Below are 26,976 nucleotides of genomic sequence, written 5' to 3'. Positions count from 1 at the left end.
GGCATCATGTATCTCATTTTTCCATGGAAAAAGGCCCGGATAAGGCTGATAGAAATTGTGTTGCTGCAGATTTGCAGCTCTTTACTTGGAATCCAGGCCCGAAGTATCCTGGAAGGAATGGGTGGGCCAGACACCACTCCCTATATCCAGGCCAGGAATTGGCAATGGTTCTGGTGCACCTGGTTACTAATATAAAGGCACCTGTCTTTCAGGTAAGTTGCAGACTGAGGCCAGGTGTGGCTCAGGAAGAAAGGCTTGTATGAAACCTGTGAGCTGGGGGAAGGTCTCCCACAGATTAGACCAGCAATGTGTCAGAGAGCCAGGAGGGTAGATTTTGTTTTTATGACATGCTGTAAATGACACGGATCCTCTGCAAGAGAAAACCCTGGATTTTTTTTTTGTGTGTTGGAGTTTACTATGAATAGAAGTGGGCAAAGGAACTAAAGTCTCAAATATGTTTTTGCAGCAAGTGCGTTTGATGCCAATCTCTGATGTTGGCAAGAGGTACAGTACTTTCCTGTTTTGTGGACTTTATATGGCTGTAAAAGTATTTTTGTCCTCTGGTGGCTGCTAAGGACTGATAACAATGGAGGAAATTTTGGTGCTATTGGAAAATGCTGCGGCTCTGTTGAAATCACACCAGCAGGCCAATGCTTGGCTTGTTAGCAGCCCACTTGGCTTGGCCCACATGTCTGTGTTGGCCTATACTAAGGCAAGCAACCAACAAGTCCATGCTGTAGATAAGAGGACACTGCACTGCTGAGCACCATTGGTTGCTAGTCTTCCTGCAGAGTGTGTCACACCAGCTGTGAAAGGGTTAAAGAACTCACTTGAAAGAACCTGACTGCATTCCAGACACTGCAGTTGAATTGCAACAACCTGTTTTGGCTGCCAGGACTCTTTCCTGCAAGTTGAGAGGGAGAATCTAAGCTTAACAAGCAGAGTGTCCTTTCCAGAGTCCTAAGGGTTCAGAGGGTGCACCCTGGTTGTAAAATATGTCCATAAATTGCACTATTTTTAAAAATAGAATTAAATCTTTGCACAATGACAATTGTTGCAATGACCTGTCTAGCAAAGAAAATTCTGTGCAAAGTGATTCTAGCTTTAATAAAGTGCAAAAAGATCATTCAATATGTGTCTGATTCTGGAAATGTTGATATTCTTGTTGGGGAACAGAACAAAGGTTCAAAACTGCAAGGTAATTCCCTAATAAACATGCCATGTTCTTTGTGTAGTAATTATTTGGAAACGTTGCAGAAAAGTGTAGATAGAGTGCAGTAGCTAATAATGAATGAAAAATATAATGGGGGCTACAAAGGTCACTTGACCTGAAGTCAAATTCTTTACACAGATTTGGTTTCCAAATTTTCCAGCTCCCTATTCATCCCATAGATTGAGCACACATCGCCACCTGGCGGTCAGTCCACACCAGCACACCCTGCCAAGGTTTATGTACGAGTGCGCATGTCAGCACAGAGAGGCGTGGCCTGTCCAAACTCGCATATCATTGGACAGACGCACAGACGAGGCGGGACTTCGAGTTCCGTCACTGCTACCCAAGCCACCAGCGAGGCCAGCCGGCACGCCGCTCCAGTGACGCACACCGAGCAACATGCCGAACATAAAGATCTTCAGCGGGAGCTCCCACCAGGACTTGTCCCAAAAGATCGCCGACCGCCTGGGCCTGGAGCTAGGTCGCGTGGTCACCAAGAAGTTCAGCAATCAAGAAACTTGGTAAAGGAACGGGAAGGGGGGAGGGTAAGGTTGTTTTGCGGTGCTGGGTGGATTCACGTCACGTGAGCACACCGGGAGAATACGCTCGCCCGGCGTGACCGCAGACAACTTATTGGCCACGAAGGACTCTGGGAATTGTAGTCCCGCAGTGGCGCGCGGTAATGATAAACAGCGAGCCACGTGACTACAAGTCCCAGGGTGCACCGCGAGCAGCAACGCAGATGGGGGGGGGGGGCTCGAGCTGCACATGTGGGGATGAGACTCATGTCTGAGGATGGGAAGAGGGAAATATTTATCTATTATTGCCAAGATCTTAAGGATCCATCACGCTAAATCTCATTTAATTAAAATATTCGCCCATAGGCCTATCATGTGCCCGTTAATTTGTTGACAACGCTCTGTCCTGCCTCCTGATTGTGCTCCTGCGTTGTCACATTGAGATTATGAATACCTCAAATTCTGCAAGCATGGCCTAGCGTTGTCACCATCAGCAAACCCGGCCTGAGAAAGCCAATGTAACCATCGCCTGGGTAGAAAATGTGCTTTTGTGGTCACTTGACTCCAAATTTGGCTAGTTCATTCCCTAGCATAGAGTCCTCCATTATTACATATCATGACCTCTCTTCTATTAGTGGCTGTTTACTACCTGTGCTGGCCCAGCTCTTTACTCCTCCCCTAACCCTAGATCTCTGCTGGGGGAGGGGGAGTAATATAAAGCATGGCCTGGGGGCACCAGGGAGGGATTTATAATTTAATAACATTCCATTAAACACATCTCTAATGACAAGTTCTCTTTTTATAAGAAATTATTACCCAGGAGCTATGATTGGTTGTATGCAGCATAATAAGCTCTCCGATTGGTCGGCTGTGAATCCCAGGGATAAATAAAGTTTATGTGTCGTTTCAATGCAGATTTTTTTTTTTATTCTGCTTTATAGCCAAATGTTAAGATCTTGGATGCTGTCGCCGGGCAATCAGCCAAATTTCTCCCTGTGATATCCATGCGGAGCTGCGAGAAGATTCGCTCCGTGTCACTCTGCCCTTCAGTGATAATGAGACTTCCTGAGATATACACACAGGGGGATGGGAGCCACCAATGGGCCCTCATAAACCTCACCAAAATCACTTTTCATTGGATGGTGTATATGATAACTTATCCCATGCCTTGTTGCTGATCTTCTGCACTTAAGCCATGGCCGATATACCAATGATGACGACAATGGCCTGAGCCTATGTAATGAGTGTTCAGCAGGCCACTTGGGTTTTGTGGCTAGGTGACAACACAGAAAGACAGGACAGAATGTTGTCACCCTATAGCAGGGAGGGCAGGGCGGGATCATTAGCATATTAACATTTGCATGAGATTTTTCACTTTTGCATATCTAGATCTAACAAGCAAATATGTGCGTCCATATTTATAAACGGATGGTTCTGTATTTGGCGATCAACGCTACTATTTACTGGCGATCAGTAGCTCTGCATGGAGTAGCCAATCAGCACTGAGCTGTTAAAAAGTGCAGTTGACCTTTACTGCAGCAGGCATTTTTTTTGCTATTGGTGGCTCATGTATCAAAGGCCTTGCAGAAAATTAACCCCCCCCCCCCCCCCCCCCCCTTCCAAAAAATTGGATAAGATGTATATAGGAAAGTTCACGTTTCAGATCAATATAATGATCCTTTGCCTTCAAATATGGCCACCGTATAACTTGGGTCCTCCTTGTCTTTTCCTTTGCAGCGTTGAGATCGGGGAGAGCGTGCGTGGAGAGGATGTATACATCGTCCAGAGCGGCTGTGGAGAAATTAACGACAACCTAATGGAACTTCTGATTATGATCAACGCGTGCAAGATCGCGTCTGCATGTCGCGTCACTGCGGTCATCCCCTGCTTCCCGTACGCTCGCCAGGACAAGAAGGATAAAGTAAGCCTGTCTGTGGTGTCGTCAGTGTGTCCTCGTCATCTGTCGCCTCTCTGGGTGTCTATTAAGATCGCTTTCTCTTTGTCTAGTCTCGGGCGCCGATCTCCGCCAAACTCGTTGCCAACATGCTGTCTGTGGCAGGTGCCGATCACATCATCACCATGGACCTTCATGCATCTCAGATCCAGGTATTGATTGTATGATCTTAACGTGTGTGCAAATCCAGACAGGGCCAGGTCCTATATCATCTAGCGCAGGGGTGTCACTCGAATACACAGAGGCCTGAAATTAAAAACTTAGACAAAGTTGCAGACCAACTGTGAAATTTATTGAACAAAAATTTAAGTTTTTCCTTCTTATTAGGTATAAAACATTTTCATAAGGAAACGGAGGTTTTGCTTCACATTCAATCTGGGACAAACTTATAATAGAGAAAGAGGCATAAGAACTTTGTTTAAATTCTTATGCCTCTTTCTCCATTTGTAGCCTTCTGAGTTACATTTGAATGGTAAACTTCTTGCACAGGCTAACAATAATAACAATATTCTGCTCTTCTCATGTGTTCTTGTTTCTTCTTAGTGAGAATATTTGTTTTATATTGCCAGAGAATGCAATTGCTGCATTCATATGATGTGACATTGCATTCCCTGGTACAGTAAAACAATTAATATAACAATAACTCTATGATAATTCCTGATAATAATATTCCTGATAATTCCTGATGATTATTGAGTTTACCTGTCAGTATAAACTCTGCGGGGTCCACACATAGGCTGCTGTTCAATAGACACGAGTGATCCCGGTACTACAATTCCCAGCATCACTTGCATCTATAAAATGTGGGGCCACACTCAGGCAGAGAGGCCGCTGGCCTGGAGACGGGAGTGATGCCGGGAATTGTAGTAGCGTCATTGTACTTGTGTCTATAGAACAGAAGCTTAATATGAATTCAAGCTGGCCCGCCATTACTATGGATTGGAGTAGCGGCGGGCCAGCTACTTAGGAATTTTTTGGAGGCCAAAAAAAAGGACCGGACTGCCCAGAGTTTGATCTAGCTCCTCCCTTCCCAGCCTGCTTGGTCCGCTCCTTTTCTTTCATTCCATATCCGTTCTTTCACTCATGTAGCCAGCTGCGGAATGCCCACCCCTGCAGAACCAAATCTCACATAAGCAAATTAAACTTCAGCTTTAAACATCATAAAGCGGCCATTGAATTCAGAGATCTGGGCATTGGTGAAGGTTACATGTTGGTTTTCATTGTTTGTGAATGTTGTTGTATACCTTGCAGGGATTCTTTGATATTCCAGTGGATAACCTGTATGCCGAACCGGCTGTAATGAAGTGGATTCGAGAAAACATTGCTGAATGGAAAACGTGCACTATTGTGTCACCGGACGCAGGGGGTGCCAAAAGGTAAAAGAATATAAAACACTCCTTCGTATGGTGGCTAAGGACCACAGCACCCCTTGTGTTAGCTGTAGGAACTGTATCTGACCACAGAGCTTTGTGGCTTCTAACATTTTTTCTGATTTGCTTACCGTGTCCTTTGTCTTTTATTCCAGAGTCACATCTATCGCTGATCGTCTGAATGTAGATTTTGCTTTAATCCACAAAGAGCGAAAAAAAGCGAATGAAGTGGATCGCATGGTCCTTGTGGGCGATGTGAAAGATAAAGTGGCAATTCTTGTGGATGATATGGCCGATACCTGTGGGACCATCTGTCACGCTGCGGAGAAGTAGGTGGCTAGTTTAATATTGGGTTGGAAAAGGCCTCGGGGGGGGGCACTGTATTGCCAAAGTAACAAATTCCATTATTGTCTAACATTCCTGTTCTGCACAATAGCTGTATATCAAGTGACTTCCTGTGCCTAGGCACTCCTGTTCTGTATCCTCATAGCTGCATGTCAGGGGACTTCCTGTGCATAGCCGCTCCTGTTCCGTAACCCCATTGTGGTTTATCTGCAACATTAGGCCATCTCGAACAGCTTTGCCTAGTCTTAGGAGATTAGTTGGGCTCATTGTTCGCCTAGCTGGAGTTTGGCATGAAGAAGCCAAGCCCCGTCCCTACCAAGATGGCTTTGCACAGAGATATGGTGCAGAACAAGATATGGGAATTCAGCGATGGGGACTGATCAGCTGCAGGGGGACCACAGCCATTACTCTCCCTATAGAATATATTATTGCAGAGTTGCATCATTTAGTGCTTTTTATACCTGTGTTTAGTTAATTTCAAGTAACTTCCATTTCTTTTCCTCTCTCTGCAGACTGCTTTCTGCTGGGGCCACAAAAGTTTATGCCATCCTGACCCATGGTATATTTTCTGGGCCAGCTATTTCTCGGATTAACAATGCATGCTTTGAAGCTGTGGTGGTCACCAATACGATCCCTCAGGAGGAAAAAATTAAACATTGCTCTAAAATTCAGGTATGTACTAAAAAAAATCAATGGCAATTTTAGGAGCATGGGTAAAGGATATGGGACAGGACAGCTTTAGATTGGAGTTGTATGGAGAGGTGCTGATAAATCCGAATACCCCCCTCGATATTGCTCCAGTTCTTCTCCGGCCTGCTGAATACTACAGCAGTGGGGTGCCATAGCAAATGAGTGACCAGAAACTGAGGCAATTTTGCCTGTGCAATGCTAAAAAGTTCCTTGGTATTTAATAATTGGAATGTATCCAATGGGACATATATTACTTCCGGGCAACAGCTGTCGCTGCCTGGCCGAAGGGGGGGGTGGGTGTTTAAATTTAGCAGTCAGGTTTGCATTTGGTTTAAAAGCCCACTCTTCATTTAAAAATACCCAAAGTTACCCCCCCTGACCTCGATCTTTATTTTTGTAAATCCTCAGTCTGTTTTGAGTTTGCTATTCACAGGCTCTGGGCAAAGAAGTTGTCGTGGGACAACTGTGAAAATGAATAAAATTGGACTTCTCTATATTTGGGGGTGTACAGCTAAACCAAGCATTTGGCTGTTGCCTTTGTATTGTGGGGCATGTTGGCCGACTGCCCCAAAATACACAAGCAACAGCCAACAATATTGCTTGCTGCACCAACCATATACCCGTATTTTATTCTTCAGAACACCTAGTGCCATTCTCGGGATGGTTGCTGGAGTCTACAGCTAAACAAAGCAGTGGTGATGGTTTAGCTGTAGACTTTGGGATGCGTCCTGAAGATGGTACTAGGTGTGCTAAAGAATAATTTTTAGACTGTGTCTCTGTAGAAGAGATTTACCATAAATTTTTTTTTTTTTTTGTCCTAATGAGAAGTGAGTGGTAATCTTCCTTACTGGAACAAGACTGATAAGAGTCCCTATTCTATCCAAATATAAAGAGTTTTAGCTGGCAGAATGCAAGCAGACGTGTAATTTGTAGAGAATATCTTCCCAATAGGTTTAAATGTTTTTAAGGGGGAGCCACCTCTTTGAAAACGTTTGAGTACAAATAGATGAGCAAAAAAGAGGTTTTGCAGGTCAGGTTTGTGGTTTAAATATTATTTATTGATACATTCTCATTAAATACATAATTATAATAATTGCATAATGTTTAAGTAATATCCCCAGTCAAGTTACATATTCATAGGACTGGGATATTAGGTGTTTTTTAATCTGATTTAACTTTTTCTTTTACCTTCTCCAGGTAATCGATATCTCTATGATTCTGGCCGAAGCCATTCGACGAACGCACAACGGAGAATCTGTATCTTATCTCTTCAGCCACGTCCCATTATAGCACCTCGCTATCGCTTCCTGAAAATAAATACATGATTCCCTGTCCACATCAGAGGTGCAGACTACCCTCATCCTTTCATCGGTTACCCTTCCTTTAAATCCTGAGGAATGGGGTGGTATTTATTTTACGCTGTAGGGCTTCAACCCTGCAGGTTATTCAGGGAAACATGTCGAGGCCATCCATAATTTTATTTTTTTAATGTTAACTCTCTAGTATAGAATGGACAAGTGTCAGGATAACTTTTTGAAGTGTTTGTTGTGGGTTTTATTTTCGTCTTTAATATTCATGTCTGTTTTACGGTTGATACAATGCAAAGGGTCCCGTTTTTCATGCTTTGAGACATTGCCACTTTGCCCGTTCGCAGAAACAGTTCCTTTGCTGAATTGTAACCTGACCAGTGGAATTTCTGTTTTTGACCTCCCCCCTGTTGAATGAGAATTCCTTCTACTTTTGACCACACCCAGAATCAACCCCCCACCCTGCCTTTCTTTGTTCTAAATGTGGTTTTTCTATGTCCCCTCCCACCCACCTCTACCTTTGACCTCGCCCAAAAGTCTCTTTCCTGCTGCTCTGAACCAGACTTTCTTCTATCTACCCCTGGTTATATGATCCTGAGCAGCTAATCACCAAACCTTGCTTGGTTTAGGGTTTACCCCTGGTGAGGGGGTCCATTAAAATAATGCACTTCTCTTCTGCTCCGAATGGGCATGTGACAATGTCCCCCTTTGTTTTATTCAAGGTAATGCATAAATATGCTCAGGAGAGAATATATTCTATTCTTTAAATATTTGACCATGTATAAGGAATAGGATGCCTTTGTTACAAAAGTACTTATTAACTATTCACGTGAGCACTGTTTGAAAAAAATAATAAAAAAAAAAAAAGTAAGGAAGTAAGTTGTACAAAGCCTGCCCGTACAATACAATCTGTTCCTTTCTGTTCAGACGGCGGCATGGTGCCAGGGCTGACCTGACTGCATATAAACTGTGAGAATTGTTTACATAGGCCCTCGCACGACCAAGCTAGTTGTAAATGGAGATTGGTCGGTTTGTGTGCTAGCTTAAGGGATGGTAATAGGACAAACATAAAACTGACAGGCTAAGGGCTAAATTATTCCTCCCTCACTGCAAGGCTTTGTTTTACCTAGGGGTGAAGGTGATTCATTTACCTTATTCTTTGCTCCTGCTGTTTTGGCTTTCTCCATTTCATATGACCGGTTTGCTTGCAGACTTCAGATGTCATCTCATAAAATGCAGGAGCAGCAGCCCTGCATTGTACTGGATGGTGCTAAGGGCCTCTCCTTATTCTGGAGTATCGTGCAGCGCCGGTTACTGGGGGAGTGAAGGGGTAGGGTAAGGGTTATCTTCTTGTCCTATCAAACAAACCCCTAACCCTTGTAATGAGTTGGGGAAACCATTGCAAAGATTTGTATCCAGTTATTTTTTAGCGCCAACATATTACGCAGTGCTGTACAATAAATAAGGGGTGCAAATGACAGACCGTGACACAGAAGGTGGTTCAGCTTTAAAGAGCAACTTTAGCCAAAGTTTACAGGTTATAACATTATTTTTTCCCATGGTACTAGAAATTAGTTATTTGTCACCATTGGAGAGATTTTCCATCACTTCCCGGACCCCCTGTCTCTAGGACCGCAAGCGTAGCTTCATCTTGGTGATTTATCTAAAAGGTGCAAGCTATCTTAGGCCTAAATGAGATTGCATAAAAATTGCATTTTCATCAAGTCCTAAGATTGCTGTAGTAGAGCTGAATGTTACTCATAGCTTTTCATTCCACAGTCCTATTCCTTCCTATGGGCATCTTACTAGGAGCTCATATCATACCTAGAAGTTTATAGGAATGAGCAGCAGGAGATGCTGAGAAAATATTTTAACAAACTGATCTATAATTTAAGTTAAAGTAACGTCTGCCTGGGCTAAATCCTCACAACATGTAGTTTCTACACTTTATTGCATATGGAGGGGTTTAATCCAATTGAAATTTGGGAAAACTAAATGTTTTCAAAGCAATACAAACAATGTGCTGCTTGAAAGGTACTAGAGAGAACTACTTTTAAACTGCATTTTGGTTAACCACTCGTAAGTTTCCACTAGAGCTCATCTCTGCATCGAACATCCAAAAGAACCTAAAGGGCCCACTACCACATATAACCCCCATTTAGTAAAAGGTAATAAGCTATTCAAAGTTACAAGCATGGTCTCTTTCCAATGGATAAGTTGTGTGCCCTGCAATGTGATTCACCTTGTAAAAGGGGCTTTTGTTTTTTTAAGGAGTGTAATCATAAGGTGTAATAATTTTAAGCTTAGTTCACAAACAGTACAAGAAACTGGCATTTACTGTGTGGGTGTGCCTACTGATAACCATTAGGCCCCACCAGGTGTGATGGGTAGTAAATGCTAGGCTTTTTTTGCAAAGGGAAAAAAAGCTTCCATAGGGTTCCAATTTTAGGCTATGGAAATGGCTGGGGTAGGAAACTGTCCTTGAACGTTGCATGTATCATCTGCAAACAAAATATGCAGTAATTGCTGGGTGGCACATAAATTATGTCTGTTATTTAGATACATGCTTACATTTTTCCTCCTTGTTAGCATGTGATCGGAGTCTCCGCTTTGCAGATAGAAAAACACAGCAATGCCGCATCTTCTCGCCTGAGAAAAAGGACAAATAAAATGAACCATTTGTTCCAAAGTTAGCCATGTTTTGTTAAACTGCTAATGTGAGCTAAGCTTTTTTGGCATATCAGGGCTTGCGTGTGGGCAGCAAATAGTTATAGTGATCTGTGCTGCAGCTCTGTGACCCTTTCTCAGTATAATGATCGCTCCATGTAAAAGCAAGCTTTCAGTGAGACCTGGCAAGTTGTAATATCTGCTCCTAAAAGAAAGGGAGTGAAATAGGTACAAAGTAAAAATCTCGTCTCCTGCCATGCAAGGTGCCAAACTGCTGTCACTGACTCTCTCTACACAAAGCCCAGCCTAAGCTGTTTGGGGTGGCTACTAAATATTGCCGGGTGGTGCGCCCAGCTGGATAGGGCTGGGGAGAATACTGATTGCTTTATCATTATAATGCTGGAGTAGAATGATGGCTTTATAGATGAAGTGTAATTGTAGGCACCTGATGGCTCAGAGGTTAGCACTCTGGCCTTTGCAACTTTGGGTCCCGGGTTCAAATCTTGGCCCAGACTCCAACTGCATGGAGTTTGCAGGTTCTCGTGTTTGTGTGGTGGGTTTCCTCCCACATTCCAAAAACATGCAGTTAGAGTAATTGACATGACTCTGGACTTTGTACAGCACTGCGTAATATGTTGACGCTATATAAATACTGTGTACTAATAAAAATAACCTGGAATATTTTAGAAAAAAAATGAATCCTCTACAATGCATGCATTTCTTTCAACATTTTACCTCTTTTGGAAAAAAAAATTGCAGAGCAGAAAAAAACCCGATCTGCCAGAAATAAAATGAACATTTTATTTTTATGCTAGATATTATATATCTAAATATCTAGATTTATCTAAATAATTATATTTTATTCTAGATTGCAACCCTGCCCTGAAATTCCCAAGGGGTGTTGATGGCTTTGCTGCCATTATGGACTAGTCTGTGTTCTATAGTTTAGCAAGCAGACAACAATGCTTTGGAATTTCAGTGCAGCAGACCGTGTTAGGCAGTTCCCTACAAGAGCTCATTGGATTGTTAGTAGATCAACATGTAATATTCCGTTAGCGTGCCTTTAAACATATCACATGAGAAATGTGCATGATTTTTGTAGAGAGTTTTTTTTTTTTTTTTTTTTTTGCCCATTTCGAAGTGTTGGGTGGAACATGAGGATGTCTGTGATTTAGATCCATGCCTACCTTTTATTCCTCCTTCCTGTTAGCCAGTGATTAGAATCTCCACTTTCTGACTGCTTGCTTCGCTTGTATATGAAGTCCTCCGGCTGTAAGAGGTTCAGCTGGTACTATAACTGTGATTTATATCTGCGTACATATGTATAAAATAGCATTGTGACAGCTTGCAGGACATTAATAGAGTCTTAAACAAGAGTGATATTTAATAAAATGTCTAGAAACATTAATATTCCATAAAAGCAATATTTTACTGTGATTTTATTCCTGTCTTTCCCTTATTTTACTCAATAAAATATGCTATAGATGGGCGCCGTGTGTCTTTTATTCTGTGGCCAGCATTGGGGATTTCTAAAGATGGCATATTTTTATTATATGTACATACAAGTTTAAAGATTCTCTTTCAGCAGACTTCATTTCAACAGGAATCTTCCCATGGGTATTTTTCATATTATTTACATGTTTACCTGTCAAAGCCTGAGCTGTATTATTTACATGTATGTAAATATCATAAATGATAGAATGATGTAGATACATGTATACCTTTCTAGACACATCCATGCCTAACACTTGGCACTTCTCATACTTCATATCACTCTAGTTATTTTTTTTTTACAATGCAATTTTTAGACTTTTTTTAGGCAAGAACAAAAATGTATTATATTGCAGTTTACCATTGCTTAGATTATGTCTAATCTAATGAATGGTAAAATGATAATGGTAGATATGTCTGCAATTGTGTTTCTCTGTTATCCTTATTATGCCCCAGGGTGATGAAAATGACTATACTGTATCAATGCAGAAGTGAACCTGCCAGTCTAGGATGGGACCACAGAAAATGACTCCGTAGAGAAGGTGTCCTGTTATACTATCACACTTCTAATATTAATACTTGAGATTAAGAAGAGAACAGGACAAGGCTAGATTCCTCCCAAATATTTTAGTTTGGGTAGCCAGTCCTGTTTGAATGATGTATTTACAATACAGCAAAAAAGAAGGCATACAATGCAAAGCCTATTTACTTCAAACACATAGTAACAATGGTACATAAATTGGTAGTTTTCATATGAATAATGGGAGCAGCGCTGGGTCTCAGGTTGGAATCTCGGGCAGGACACTATCTGCATGGAGTTTGCAGGTTCTCCCTGTGTCTGTGTGGGTTTCCTCCTGGGTACTCCGGTTTCCTCCCACATTCCAAAAACATGCAGTTAGGTTAATTGGATTCCCCCTATACCTTAATGACTATAGAAGGGACATTAGATTGTGAGGGACAGCTAGTGACATGACTATGGACTTTTCAAGTGCTGCTTAATTTGTCAGTGCTATATAAATACTGTAAAAATATTATTCAATAGTTCAGACTTTTTAGCGGTCATACATGGTACCGTTGTCTCAGCACATTTCGCCTGTTGGCTTCGTTAGACATTTAATTAGGATGGTGATCACTTGGTCCTATTTAAACAGGCAGGCTAATTAAAGAAAAGAAAGAATGTCTTGGTGACAAAGTACCATGGGCTATGTAGTAAGAGTGGAGTATCCTATATTAAGCTATATTAGTTGCTCCCAATGTGTAGAAAGAAGGGATTTTGTAATTTAGGATGTCATTTTAGTGGATGAAAAGTTGAGATTTGTTTACTGACAGCTTTTAGGCACCCCTCGCTACCCCTCTTCTTTTTGCTGTATTGTAAATATATAATGCTTAAGATTACATAGCAGAGCTATTTGAAACACCCACAGGAAGTATCTGTGACTTCCAAGCAGTGATATTGACACCCAAAGAAAGACTCACCTGTGCAGCAATGAAAATAGCACACCTGGAGTGCCACCTGACCCAGGATTGAGTGACAGGGTGTCCCAAAACTGCATGGGGTGTATGTACCACCCAGGCAAACATGACATGTTTTAAGGCCTTATTTGTATGGCCTTATTTTTCTATTTGGTTTATGGAAAGCAGGATTGTTGAGGTCCTGGAGCCTGACCAGGGAAAAGTTTGGGAGGGCTTCCCTGGTCTACCTGGATTTTACCTGGGGAGGTGAAGCACAGGTTTGCTGTATAATCAGGGAGCATTATGCTTCAAGGAGAGGAGTGAGATCCCAGAACCGGGAAGGAATATAGGGAATATCTGCTCTATTTGTTAATATTGTTGCTAGTTAGTCAGAGACTTGAATGGGCCAGTTGGTTTCTCAGCAGAGCCACCATTTGTTGTCTTTTTTGTTGCTGACATTTCTGCAAAGAAGGTACAGGCCAGATCCTGCATTTACATGGAAGCCTGCTATCTCATGTTTGGCCCACTCTGACACCCGGTTGCTACAGGCAATCCCCCTGCTTTTAGAATAAAGTATTACTTACATCAGGGGTCGACAACCTTTCGGACCACTAAATTCATCATTTTAAATCCTGCGTACCATTAATATGAATTTATATAAAAAGATAAATACATTTGTAAAATATTAATCTTCCTAATGGTACTGACAAGGACTGTGGCGGCTCCGATGCATTGATCAGCTCACGGTTAAGTGAAGTATTACTATTGTTACTATTATCATTAGTTGTATTATCTTTGGGATTACTAAAGAAATACAAAATATTAATTTTGTTTTATGATTAACAAAACATAAAAATTGCAAATATTGTCCACATTTTTCTGTGGACCTACAAAATTTTCTCACAGACCACTGGTTGGCGACCACTGACTTATATCTGCATGGAGTTTGCAGGTTCTCTCTGTGTTTGTGTGGGTTTCCTCCAACATTCCAAAAACAGAAATGCAGTTCAATCGGCTTCCCCCCAAAATTGACCATAGACTGTAGTAATGACATATGAATATGGTAGGGATAATTAGATTGCAAGCTCAATGAAAAGACAGCTAGTCACATGACTATGGACTTTGTACAGGGATGTGTAATATGTTGGCGCTATATAAATATTGTGTAATAATAAAGTAAGATGGGGGGGGGGGGGTAATGCCATGGGGGTATGCATTAAAGCAGAATTAAACCTCTGCTATACTCACCTGTCCTTGTTCCGTCACAGGATGGGATGGTCTTAATTCCTGCGCAGGTGCAAGGGAGTTCATTCATTCCTGTAATGTGCTGGGGAAGCCAAGATTGCCAGGTATCCAGACAACCAAAGCTGAGCTGCGCATGCATCTTTGACAGATACCTGGAACAATCCGGCAGGTAGGAAGAATTACTGTAAAAGGGACATTGCCTGTCCATTTCTGCAATAAAGACTGGCCTGGTTTTTAAAAGTGAAACTTTAGTTCCGGTGTGTTTTTTTACAACAGGTCTACAAAAGTTACACTTTCAAAATGTGTGATCAGAGATGGCTTTATAGCGGGAAGAGACAGGCGATGCCCTTTCTGCAACAAAACATACCTCTGATCGCTTCCCTAAACAATCGCTGAGCTGTGCATGCGCATTTTGGCTTCCCCTGCAGGTACTGAACTCCCTTGTACCTGCGCAGGAGTTATGTCATCACAGCCCGGCTTTTTTGCGTTCAGTTCAATTTTTTGAAAAAAGAGTTTAGTTTTGTTTTAAAGCTGCCATTCAGGATAGAGGTCAACATTCGTATTATTATTACACAGTTTTTATATAGCGCCAACATATTACACATCCCTGTACAAAGTCCATAGTCATGTGACTAGCTGTCCTTTAACGGAGCTTGCAATCTAATATCCCTACCATAGTTATATTTCATTACCACTGTCTACGGTCAATTTTGGGGGGAAGCCGACTGAACTAAATGCATGTTTTTGGAATGTTGGAGGAAACCCATGCAAACACAGAGAGAACCTGCAAACTCCATGCAGATATTGTCCTGGCTGGGATTCAAACGTGGGACCCAGCACTGCAAAGACTGTGCTAACCACTGAGCCACCGTGCTGTAATCTAGCTTTTCTGTAATCTAGCACATCAACCACAACACACAGATACCGTTAACCCTTTACAGGTAGCCATTAATTCAAAAAGTGTCAATTGCTTTCAATTTGTCCCTTGCAAATGTTATCTTTTTACCCGAACAATCCACAAAACGTCCTTTGACCCAGGATGCCATTTTTTTTTTTTTTTTGCAGACAGGTGGCAACTTACAAATATAAAGACAGATAATTAATAAATAGTTGCAAATCAAAAAAGATGCATAAAAAAGGTGCAACACAATCCATAATAAATGTAATTGTGTGATTTTTTTTTTTTTGTAATTGTGATTGGTCAGGTGCAGGTTTGTTACAGTAACGGTTGATTGGAAGGCTTGGAAGGAACAAAAGGTTCCATGAAAGGAAATGATGCTGAGAGTCTCCACCAATCAAAATGAGACCAAGGGAGGGGCTGCTTTAAAGGCGAAGCTGTTTGTGCGGCTGCTGAGGTTGCATGCAGAGGATGCTATAGAGGTAACTATCTATTTTACTATTACAAATTACTAGTGAAATTAAATAAATGTTTATCTTTTTATTACCAGTTCACGTGATAACAATGACACATTTTTTTCCTTTATATATTCTATTGTTTCTGCTTTCTATTTATGCAACCAGTACTTCTAAAGTGTCAAAGATGCATCTGCATGCATCTGATCTCCCCAGAACACTGAGCCGGTGTTATAAATAACATATTAAGATCCTATAAAAAAAGTGGTTTTTAAATGCCCGTTTTTATTTTTTTTTAACCATGAACTGGTAAATAAATAATTTCCTATTTGATTTTTATAAATGCTTTTTGAGTAGATGCCAAGCCTAACTAAAAGGCGTTTGGCTTGCTAAAGTATTGTGTATCATCAAAATGTTTATATATATATATATATATATATATATATATATATATATAATAGTCACCGACCGGCATTACCCTGGGTGACTTGAAGTGAAAATAAAGTTCCACTTTTAGGAATCCATGATTTGGCGGGTCATTTTTGCAGAAAAGTACATTTGATGTTCCTTTGGCAATAATTTGTCATTTTGGTTTGTATGGTATGTGTCAAAAATGTGGGCTAGGCATGTGTCCGCTTTGATTGCCAGGATACCCTGGCATGCTGGGAATGAATGAAATCCTGCACATTTGCGCTAGATTTATGTCATCCCGATCAGGTAAAGATCCTCTCTACAGGAAGAGAAGAATGAAAAGGATGATGACCACGTCCCACAAGGGAATGGAGACAGGTGAGTAAAGTGGGTTTACTTCTTCTTCAATTATGGTGGCAACAGTGGACCGTGCCTCAGTAATATTTGCCGAAACAGCCCCTTGTAGTGTTTGTTTAAAGGTCAGGGTGACAACACGGGGGCTTAATTGGGAGACAAGGACAAAGTGTTGTCAAGAATTATTTTGCAACTGAAAATGACAGTTAACTTAAAACCTTAAAACATAAAACTTAAAACCCTAACAGTTAACATCACCCACTTGCTTCCTTTTGGTCTGTTAAAGTGGAATTACATTTAAAATTAAAATATCGCACTCACCTTTACCTCTGCAGAGCCTCAGATCCCTCCTGTGCTGTCCTTGATTCTGTCCTGCGCTGTTCTGAATCCCTCCTCTGTCCCTAAGGAGGAGCGGCCATCTTCTTTCCTCTTTTATATAACTCACCTATACTTGCATTGCGCAGGCACAAGATTGGGTGACGTAGCCTGCTGAAAATGGGGAAAAAAAGAGTGTCAATCTCACTTTTTTCCCATTGCAATTCAAAAGCCCCTTTTTTGCATGCCTAAAATCAGGCACATGCAAAGGGGCAGCCTGAAGCTTCCTGGGATACGTGATATGGGTAGGGGTAGCATGGTGGCCTTTCCAGTACTGGGTCCCAGGTTCAAATCTCAGCCAGGACACTTTGCAGGTTCCCCCTGTGTCTGTGTGGGTTTCCTCCGGGTACTCCGATTTCCTCCCACATTCCAAACACATGCAGTTTGATTAATTGGCTTTCCCTCCAAAACTGACCTTAGCACGTGTTAATGATATATGACCATGGTAGGGACATTAGATTGTGAGCTCCTTTGAGGGACAGTTAGCATGTAAAGAGCTGCATAATATGTTGGTGCTATATAAATACTGAATAATAATAATAATGGGTATTCTGGAAGGCTCTGTTCTCCCATTCAGTCTTCAGAGTAGACACACAGCAAATTGTGCAGGTCTCTACAAAATAATATATATAAACAATTAACAAATTCATCTTTCTGTGCTCTAATATGTAACACTTTTATTTATAGGATTCATCACTGACACTGGTTTTACGCAACCAATACCTTTTCTTGCCTTGTGATTTGAGGCCACATCCTCAAACAACTTTCCTGGCTGGACTATGCAAATATTGTAGGAGCGATAACTGACCGGGAGCGAATCTATTGCAAGGTTTGAACAATTAACTCAATTCTGTTTTAGTCCAGCAATCTAAAGACGATGGAAAGCAGGGGTGCATCAAGATGGAGTTGCTGGAGGCACAGTGGCTATTTAGTTGGGGCATCCTCCACTTTTCTGTCTACGGTTCTCACCTTCCCGATATACAAGACAATTTTCCGCCAGCAGCTACACACCTCAACCATCTGCACTGCCATCAATCAGCTGAAAAAAGAAGGTATGAAACATCTATTCCGCGGTCTGGCACCGCCACTTATGGCAAAAACTGTCCAAGGCACTCTGCTGTTTGGCACCCAAGGAAGCCTCCAGAATATTCTCTCTGGGTTTCATGTACCAGGAGCTGTAACTCCGGCACTTTCAGGGTGCCTATCTGGGGCAATAGAAGCGGTTCTCCTTGTGCCATTCGAAAGGATGCAGAATATTTTGCAGGATGGGCGCAATACAACTCGTTTCCCAAGTGCCGCCTCTGTCTTGCGTGAGTTCTGGACTTATAACGAAGAGCAGAAATTTTCCTGTGGGATTTACAGAGGATTCACGCTAATACTTGTCCGGAATGCCCTGGGTAGCGCCATTTTTCTTTCATGCAAAGAGCCAATAAGAGACCTGCTAAGTCTTCAAGGGCTTCCAAGTTGGGCACCTTCTCTGGGATCTGGATCTTTCATCGGTGCATTTACCTCTCTGGTGCTTTTTCCTTTAAGTGTTTTAGTTGCAAATATGCAGGCGGAGGTGGGGAAAGGTCTTCCTGGTATAAAAGAAGTAACAAAGACAGTGTGGGAAAAGTGTGGCGGTAGGGTGTCACTGCTGTACCGTGGTGCGTCTCTCATTATTGTAAGATCTTGTATTACTTGGGGTGTAACCAATTCCATTCATGATTCTCTGAGCATTCAGCACAGACTTAATTAAAAGCAATACCTTAACCATAAACAGCCATAGAAGACCTCAGATGAGCATGAAGAACTACTTGTTGGTTATATAACTTTTGATTCAAATATCCTTAAGTTGAAGTCCAGGCAATATTCAAATTAAACCAATCCAAAAACAATGTCTTCTCTCATCATCTTTCTTTTTTCTCTGGGTCAAAGAAATCCTTCAGAGTATATAAAATGTCTTGATGTTATGGTAAATGACAGGTTGCCACTGACTGCCTGCAGAGAAGCAGCCCAACAGTAGTTTAAGTGGTGAGCAGGAGATGAAGTGGTTGTTTGCATCTGGAAAATCATTCCCCCACCTATCCACGCAGATATATATTTCATTGAAGTGGTCATACGTTATTTATTGGGAGTGACGTGTGGTGCCTCAAGAATCCCAGCCCCTGGCCATACGGAGGAATTTGGCTGCTGTTTTTGATAATAAAGGTATAAAAACTTTTGTTGTCTGCCCAATTTAACATTAGACCAAAATGATAAATAAAAAGTTGCATAGATGGAGCTTGGGAAAGGGGAGAATTTGATGCTTTGTTAATTTATATCTGAAGTTCAGCTTTGAAGTCACTTGTTCTTACTGAAAGCAGGAGCTAGAACATTTTTTCAATGCTAGATTAAGAATTGCTTCCCATTCGAGTTTAAAGAGTAAAGTCATAGGCAGAAGAAGTGCAATGGCTCCAGTTTGTCTGTTCTCACGCACAGGGCGGCCTTCTTGGGTATCTCAAAAGAAGCCCAGAAAATATAAATGCATGCACAGCAAAGAATTTAGATAAGAAAATTCTGTTTTCAATTACGATTTCAATGTGATAAGCATATTTTGGGAGACAGACTGTACCCTCTTCATCTAGGTTTATAATGCTGTCTAAAGTAAAAAAAAAATGGGAATGTCAATTCTGTAAAAAGAAAATATCTGCTGATCTATGTTAGTAAAATGGATCCATCAATAGAAACCACAAAATCAATGCTATGGCACTGGACAGATTTGGAATTACTTGTATTATTATTTTCAGTCCCAGGGAGCCGAGGTGGAGGAACAAGTGGAACTATTAGACAAGGTAGCACTTAGAAAAGTGACTGAACATCACTGCAAATACTTTCAGAGAAAAAAGGTTGTATTATGTATTTCTCTATTTTCAACAAGTTCACAAACTTTATTTACTGTACTTTATTAAAAGGAAAATGAAAGGCTAGCTACCAGTAAGATAAGGAACAGATCTGTACATTGGTAACATACGAGATTATAAATGTAGGGATAAATGATGATTATGGTATTACAATTATCATTGAACAGCATGTCAGCACCAATTAAACTTCTAAAAGTACACAAGAAGAGAGTATATATGTGCCAGTCTAGAGATATTACGGCGTGTTGTCTGCATAAAGTGGGGAATACTATAATCCCCAAAGTTAGGCTGCATACATACGTTAGCCTAAGAAAGTGTACGAAAGAAAGTAAGAAAGTGGAAGGGAACATATATGTTTTTTTTATCTATGTATTGGCAAGAAGAGAGTATATAGGTGCCAAGAAATATTACATCTGGCACGCTGTTTACACAAAGTGGAGAATACTTTGATACCCAAATGTAGTCAGAATGAAATAGGAGAAAAAAGGAAAGGAATAAGGAAGGTAGTCAAAAAGAAAGAGAAAGTATGATAATGAGGTATAAAGAAGGGAAGGGGACAGGGAGACAGATTGGGTAATAAAGGAGAAGAGATTATCTATTCATACGTATATGTATTTCAGCTGTATACTAGCAAGAAAAGAGTATATATATGTGACAGTAAACAGATAACATCTGGCATGTTGTTTTCATAAAGTGGGGAATACTACGATACCCAAAGGTAGAATGATAGATGTAGAATAATATATGTATTTAATGAAGGGTTGGAGAGAGGAAGGCAGGCATAAGGAATAAGGAAGTGTGATAAAGGAGTATAAAGAAAGGAAGGAGGGAGAGACAGATGGGGTAAGAAATGGGAAATGTATCATATACTACTACATAATACACATCTTTTTTTTTATCTGTGTACTGGCAAGAAGAGAGTTATGTGCCAGTCAACAAATATTACATCTGGCATGCAGTTTATAGAAAGCGGGGAATACTATGATACCCAAGTCAGAATGAAATAAGAGAAAAAAAGGAAAGAAAAGAGGAAGGTAGTCAAAAAGAAAGAGGAAGTATGATAATGAGGTATAAAGAAGGGAAGGAGACAGGGAGACAGGGTAATAAAAGAGAAGGATTTATATATTCATACATATATGTGTTTTAGCGTTGTTCTAGCAAGAGAGTATGGGCCTGATTTATGAATGCTCTCCAAGGCTGGAGAGAATACACTTTCAGAAGTGAAGCTGGGTGATCCAGAAAACAGGGAATGGATTTTTAAAAATGACTTGCTATTTGCCAGCAAATGTTTTGAATCCTGGACCAGATCCATTCCAGGTTTGCTGGATCACCCAGCTTCACTGATAAAAGTGTATTCTCTCCAGCCTTGGAAAGCTTTCATAAATCAGGTCCTATATATGTGCCAGTCAACAGATATTACATCTGGCATGCAATTTCCATAAAGCGGGGAATACTATAGTACCCAAATGTAGTCAGAATGAAAAAAGAAAATAAAGAAGGGAAGGAGTGAGATAGACAGGGTAATAAAGGGGATGGGATAATGTATTCATACATGTATGTGTTTCAGCTGTGTACTAGCAAGAAGATGATACTCAAAGGTAGTCAGAATGAAAGATGAAAATAAAGAAGGAAGGGACAGAGGAAGGTAGTCAAAAGGAAAGAGGGGGTGTGATTAAGGGGTATAAAGAAAGGAAAGGAGACAGAGGCAGAGAGACAGATAGGGTAATAAAAGGGAAGGGATCATATACTCATACAAATATGTATTTCAGCTCTATACTAGCAATAAGAAAATAAATATGTGCCAGTGAACAGATATTACATCTAAATTGTCATTCACATGAAGTGGGGAGTGCTATGATACCCAAAGGTATTCAGAATGATAGCTGGAGAAAATAACAAAAGGAAGTAGAGAGGAAGATAGTCAAAAGGGAAGAGGAAGTGTGATAAGGAATGCAGATGGATTAAGAAAAAGGGAAGGGATGATATATTCATACATGTTTGCATTTTAAATGTGTACTAGCAAGAGTATATATGTGCCGGTCAACAGATATTACATCTTGCTGTTGACATGAAGTGGGGAATACTATGATACCCAAAGGTAGTCATAATGAAAGAGGAAAATATAGAATGGAAGGATAGATAGACAGATAGGGTAATAAAGGGGAAGGAATCATATATTCATACATGAATGTTTTTCATCTGTGTACTGACCTGTTTGATTTTTACCTGTGTTCACAAAACAATTTTCTGACAATTTGCAGAAGCGTTATTAGGTGTCACCTTGGGTCATCCGGTAAAAAGTCCACTGACGTTGTCTGAGTCATCAGTCTGCTGCAGGCAAGGGAAAAAAAATCTGATGTTAGATCTATTTTAACTTTTCCTATCTTGCATACTCAATACTTTTTGTTTTGTTTATTATGGGTCTATTCGAACAGAAACAAAAATTGGGAAAATATTGAGTCAGCCACCACTGACCTTCTGGAAATGCTAGTTGCCTGAGCGAGAACAAGTATGCAGATTAGGAGTTGACTTCTCCTTCTAATATTTCATAGTCGGGGGAAAGCCTTAGCTGCCATGCCATTAGTATTTTCAGAATGTGATCAATGCCAGAAGCCTCTGTATTTGTCTCAGCACAGGTTTCCTTTCACGTCCTCAGGTGCCTCATTTTGTCCTGCTTTCTAACTACGAAGATTTGCAATGGTCACATGGAAAGCTGCCATCTAAAAAATGAAATTCCGTTTAATATAAAAATATATAATAAATTCTGAGCTGATATGTTATTAATTGTATCTTCATATTTGTATTAAACCTCCTGTGGTATCAGAAGGACAATGAATTGTTTTATTTCTTGTGTTACATTTTATATTTCTGATTTTTTATGTTTGTCAGTCCAATATACTAGGTATACTAGGTACTTTGGTTTAAACATTTCAGCAAAATGCATTGGAATTGATTGATTTAAATGAACAAAATTTTCATAAATATTTTTGTGATACATTTTCTGATGTCTCCAGACTGTTATGGAGTATGCTCTAAATGGGTGCAGGGACAAAAAAGAAAAACAAAAAACATATGCTCCCCTGCAAAGAACAGCAAGGGGTAAGGAGAACCACACCCAGGAGGGGAGCAGAGAAGAAGCCACACCCAGGGAGGGGCAGAGAGGGAGAAGCCACACCCTGGAGGGGATAGAGGGGGAAGGGGGAGCCATGCAAAAAAGAAGCCACACCCAGGGAGGGGCATAGGGGGAGAAGCCACACCCTGAAGGGGATCAGAGGGGGAAGGAACCCAGGATGGGACAGAGAGAAAGATGGAGTTTGTTCACTGCTGAATAGATGCAGAGGAACCTGCAGTGCTACTGAAAAAAAGATGCTCTCCTGCAAAGAAACGCAGGGAGAGGGAGAACCACACCCAGGAGGGGAGCAGATAGGAAGGTGGAGCATGTTCACTGCTGAACAGGTGCAGTCCCTCCAGTGCTACTGACAAACAAAAAAATAACACAAGGAGCAGGGGGGCCACACTGAGGAGGGGAAAGAAAAGTCACACTCAGGAAGGGAGCAAAGCAAAAGGTTCAGCATGCTTACAGCTGAATCCTCCAGTGATACAGAAAAAAAAAGAAGGTGATCCCTTGCAAAGGAGAGCAGGGGAGGGTAAAACCCCACCCAGGAGGGAAGGGGAAACCCACACCCAGGGGGAAAGTGGAAGATGGGGAAAGCCACACCCAGGAGGAGAGCAGAGGGAAAGATGGATAATGTTTCATGCAAAAAATGTTTCTAACTGTATATTCCATGCAACAGAAAAAGTATTATACACACCTCCAGCGGTCTGTGTCTTCTACCCCTTACCCAGCATGCAAAAATTATTACCAGTGTAATACAGCTAATTAAAGTGCTGTAGATTGAGGATTTAGGACTTATATCTGTACAGTATATTCTTCTGTTACTTTATTGCATCACCTTCATCTTTCATGTTGATTAGCACATCATTTAATGGGACTTTCAGTGGAATTTAACCCTTGCAGTGGGGCTTTTTTTCTGGGGATAAAGAAAAATTATTTTTTCATTTGTTTGTAGATTCATCCCTTATTTTTATTTTTTATATTTTTTATTTTATTTTTATTATTAATAAACAGGATTTATATAGCAACAATATACTATGCAGCTCTTTACAATAAATAGGGGTTGCAAATGACAGACAGATGAGGTTATGAGTGAGGAAGTCATTAGTAGATCATTGGAGGAGCGAAGAGAGCAGCTGGGGGTGTTTTTCTATCGGGTCAGAAAGGTAAGTGGGGCAAGAACTGTGGAGGGATTTGAAGGCAAAGCACAGGAACCTGGAATTGATTCTCAGGTGAAATGGAAGCCAATAAAAAGAACAAAGTGATGCAGCAGAGGAGTGGTGGAAAGGCTGTGTATCTGGTAGGTAGGTAGGTGGGAAGGCTGTGTATGGGGTAGGTAGGCGACCGGAATAGGACGAGGAAGTCCATTCCAAAGAGTCGGGGCAGCTGTAGAAAAGTCTTGGAGCCGTGCGTGTGATGAGGTTATGAGCGAGGAAGTAATTAGTAGGTCATTGTTAGAGCGGAGAGATCGGCTAGGGGGGGATTTTTCTATCAGGTCAGCCAATGAAAGAAACTACAAGGACAGGCAGCAGAAGTGGAGTAATGGGAAGGCTGTGTATGGGGTAGGTAGGTGTATGGCTGTGTATCTGGTAGGTAGGTGGGTAGGATGGATAAGTCTGGCTGCAGAATTCATAATAGATTTTCTAGTCCAGTCAGCAACAATCTAAGCAGGGGCAGGCTGGGGAGGGCCATCACATGACAGTGTTAAGGAATCTGTTACCCTTGCCATGTCACACAGGTATTCTGCCACCATGTGATCAGACGGAAGCATGAACCGTTACTCCTGACATTCACAGTTATTATCATTGTCTGTCCCACCAGCTACAACTTCATGATTAAGAGATTGTTCAGGAGAAAAGGTTCCACTATTTCTACTTTCAAAATTCAGGTTATAGTGTTTACCAAAGAAAAATACAAAAACACATGTTGAATAAACATGGACAGAAAAAAGACATAAACTAACAATAGCAGCAGTATGACATTATTATTATTATTATTATTATTATTATTAATAAACAGGATTTATATAGCGCCAACATATTATGCAGCGCTGTACATTAAATAGGGGTTGCAAATGACAGACTAATACAGACAGTGACACAGGAGGAGGAGAGGACCCTGCCCCGAAGAGCTTACAATCTAGGAGGTGGGGGAATTTTCATAAAACGGAACAACTGTGAAATATACTCAGGTCAGCTTTATGAAACCTTTAAACCACAGAATGCCCATTTTTAAGCAACATGTTCTAATGTAGTTGATCTGGATGGATTATGTGATCAAGGAAAATTCCTGGTTGGGGAAAAGTTTATGTGCTGCTAAAAAATTAGTTTATGTACTGATAAAAAAAAAAAGATATAGAAAAAGAAAAAATGGTCATAACTATTGTCTATTGACATATGACTGTTCCTTTTCTTTTTCTATATCTTTATTTTTATCAGTAATGTTACTGGCTCTCCCCCAAAAATCCCCTGAAGAAGCCTCACCGGAAAACGCGCATTGGGCATTGGGAACCAGTATTAAATTCTTACAAATATGCGCACTATATTATATTGGCAGCTGATCTCTGTCTAGAAATAAGCCCCTGTAACCTCCCTTATATGAAAAAGGGCTAGGTACAGGGATTTACACTCTAACCCAGGGGTGTCAAACTCTGGCCTGGGGGCCAAATCTGGCCCCCAACCTTCTTTTTTTTTTTTGGCCCCTAAAGAAATAGTAAATATGAACTGCAGCTGGCCCGCCACTGCATTGAAATAGCGCCGGTACTATAATTCCCCCCATTCCTTGCGTCTATAGACCAGCAGGCTCTCTGCCTATGTGTGAACTGTTTTATAGAAGCAAATAATGCTGGGAATTTTAGTAGCGGCGCTATTTCAATGAAGAGGGAGTTCCAGCGGCGGGCCACTCATAAGATTAACGTCCGCATTGGCTGCGTCTGGCATTTCCAGCTCTCCCCCTCAGCTGTACTTTTCCTTCCTACTCCAAGGCATGGGCTTGAATGGTTTCATGGAAGAATATTGTTATTATTATTATTGTTAGCCTGTGCAAAAGATTACCATTGAAACTTTAACTCAGAAGGCTACAAATAAAGAATGAGACAAAAATTTTTTTTAAAATAAAATAAAAAAAAATGTTTATGCCTCTTTCTCTATTATAAGCTTGTTCCAGATTAAATGTGAAGAAAAACCTCTTTGTTTTCCAGGTTTTATATTTATTGAGAAGGAAAAGCTTCCTCAATTTTTTCAATAAATTTTAAGTTTGCCCCGCGACTTTGTTTAAGATTTTAATTTTGGCCCTCTGTGTGTTTGAGTTTGACTCCCCTGCTCTAGCCTATTATAACAATGAACTAATGTTATTATTTGATTACTTTGTATATAAAAAAAAACATTTGCCATAAATCCCGTTTTTCTTGCATTTTCTGTTTCTCCCATATAATTTTTGAAGGGCTTTGGCTATTATGATTATTGCATAAGGTTGGAAACACCCAATATCACATTCCACACATAGAATGGAATGGTTGGAGTCAGGCACTCTATTCTAGCTGTCACTGTATAAAGTATTATTATTAATAATAAACAGGATTTATATAGCACCAACATATTATGCAGCGCTGTAGATAAAAAACAATGATACGGGAATGTAAGAATGTAATGTACATGTAATAGAAGTTTGTGTGTAACCCCTCCATTCTAGCCCATTATGTACAGAATGATTGGAGGGAGGCTGAGTGAAATGTGATAAGGAAAAAAGGCAAAGTGCTGTCTTCCTCTTGCCCATTCCATCCTATCCTGCTCTGTACATAATGGGAGAGAATGGAGTGGTTTAAAGGTGGGATTCAGTTTAAAGCAGACCTAAAGTTTTTACTTTACATGGGTAGACTTCCATATAAAGACTTCTATAAACAGTGTAAATATTCTTCTTTTCTTTTTTAATGCAACACCCTTTTTATTAAAAAATAAAAAAAGGATGAAGCACCTCTACCTTCTGTCTTGATCGCCATGGCATAAAGCCCCCATGGATAACATCGTCACACAGAAGGAGGTCAAAGATGGCGGTGCCCAGAGCTTCCGGAGAAAACGATGGAGGAAAGATGCAGCATGATCGAGGGATCTACGGAATTAAAGGTAAGTAGTGTGATTGTTATATTTTTTGTTTTGAAAACATGTGATTTCTGTATATGAGATATTAAAAAAAGATTGCAATCAAGTTTCATTTAGGTACAGCAATTTATTTCTAA

General features: G+C 40.7%; 2 protein-coding genes across 3 annotated transcripts; both read left to right on the top strand.

Annotated features, from left to right (window-relative positions):
- The first annotated feature begins 113 nt into the window (after positions 1 to 113).
- Positions 114 to 11,554, top strand: PRPS1 (phosphoribosyl pyrophosphate synthetase 1). 2 transcript variants are annotated; one of them, XM_072429640.1, is made up of 7 exons: positions 114 to 212; positions 3,469 to 3,652; positions 3,739 to 3,837; positions 4,937 to 5,061; positions 5,211 to 5,384; positions 5,913 to 6,072; positions 7,288 to 11,554. In XM_072429640.1, the coding sequence occupies exons 2-7, from the start codon at positions 3,548 to 3,550 to the stop codon at positions 7,378 to 7,380; spliced, it is 756 nt and encodes a 251-aa protein (XP_072285741.1). In that variant the 5' UTR covers positions 114 to 212; positions 3,469 to 3,547; the 3' UTR covers positions 7,381 to 11,554. The 2 variants fall into 2 exon arrangements, with proteins under 2 accessions (XP_072285741.1, XP_072285740.1); XM_072429639.1 differs by lacking the exon at positions 114 to 212 and adding an exon at positions 1,524 to 1,734.
- Positions 11,555 to 17,442: 5,888 nt separating this feature from the next.
- Positions 17,443 to 18,913, top strand: SLC25A53 (solute carrier family 25 member 53). The gene has a single exon (XM_072429938.1). It carries the CDS (start codon positions 17,623 to 17,625, stop codon positions 18,481 to 18,483), a length of 861 nt encoding a protein of 286 aa, XP_072286039.1. The 5' UTR covers positions 17,443 to 17,622; the 3' UTR covers positions 18,484 to 18,913.
- The last annotated feature ends 8,063 nt before the right edge of the window (positions 18,914 to 26,976 follow it).

This window comes from Pyxicephalus adspersus, chromosome Z (genome assembly GCF_032062135.1).
Source record: "Pyxicephalus adspersus chromosome Z, UCB_Pads_2.0, whole genome shotgun sequence".
Taxonomy (NCBI): domain Eukaryota; kingdom Metazoa; phylum Chordata; class Amphibia; order Anura; family Pyxicephalidae; genus Pyxicephalus; species Pyxicephalus adspersus.
The sequence above is the reverse complement of the archived record's forward strand: the minus strand, read 5'-3'. Positions and strand labels throughout refer to the sequence as shown.

Coding starts and splice junctions, on each gene's coding strand:
- SLC25A53 (XM_072429938.1), top strand. CDS start 17,623: ATGGAAAGCAGGGGTGCATCAAGATGGAGTTGCTGGAGGCACAGTGGC.
- PRPS1 (XM_072429639.1), top strand. CDS start 1,613: ATGCCGAACATAAAGATCTTCAGCGGGAGCTCCCACCAGGACTTGTCC. Junction 5,062..5,210: donor GACGCAGGGGGTGCCAAAAG/GTAAAAGAATAT, acceptor CTTTTATTCCAG/AGTCACATCTATCGCTGATC. Junction 5,385..5,912: donor ATCTGTCACGCTGCGGAGAA/GTAGGTGGCTAG, acceptor CTCTCTCTGCAG/ACTGCTTTCTGCTGGGGCCA.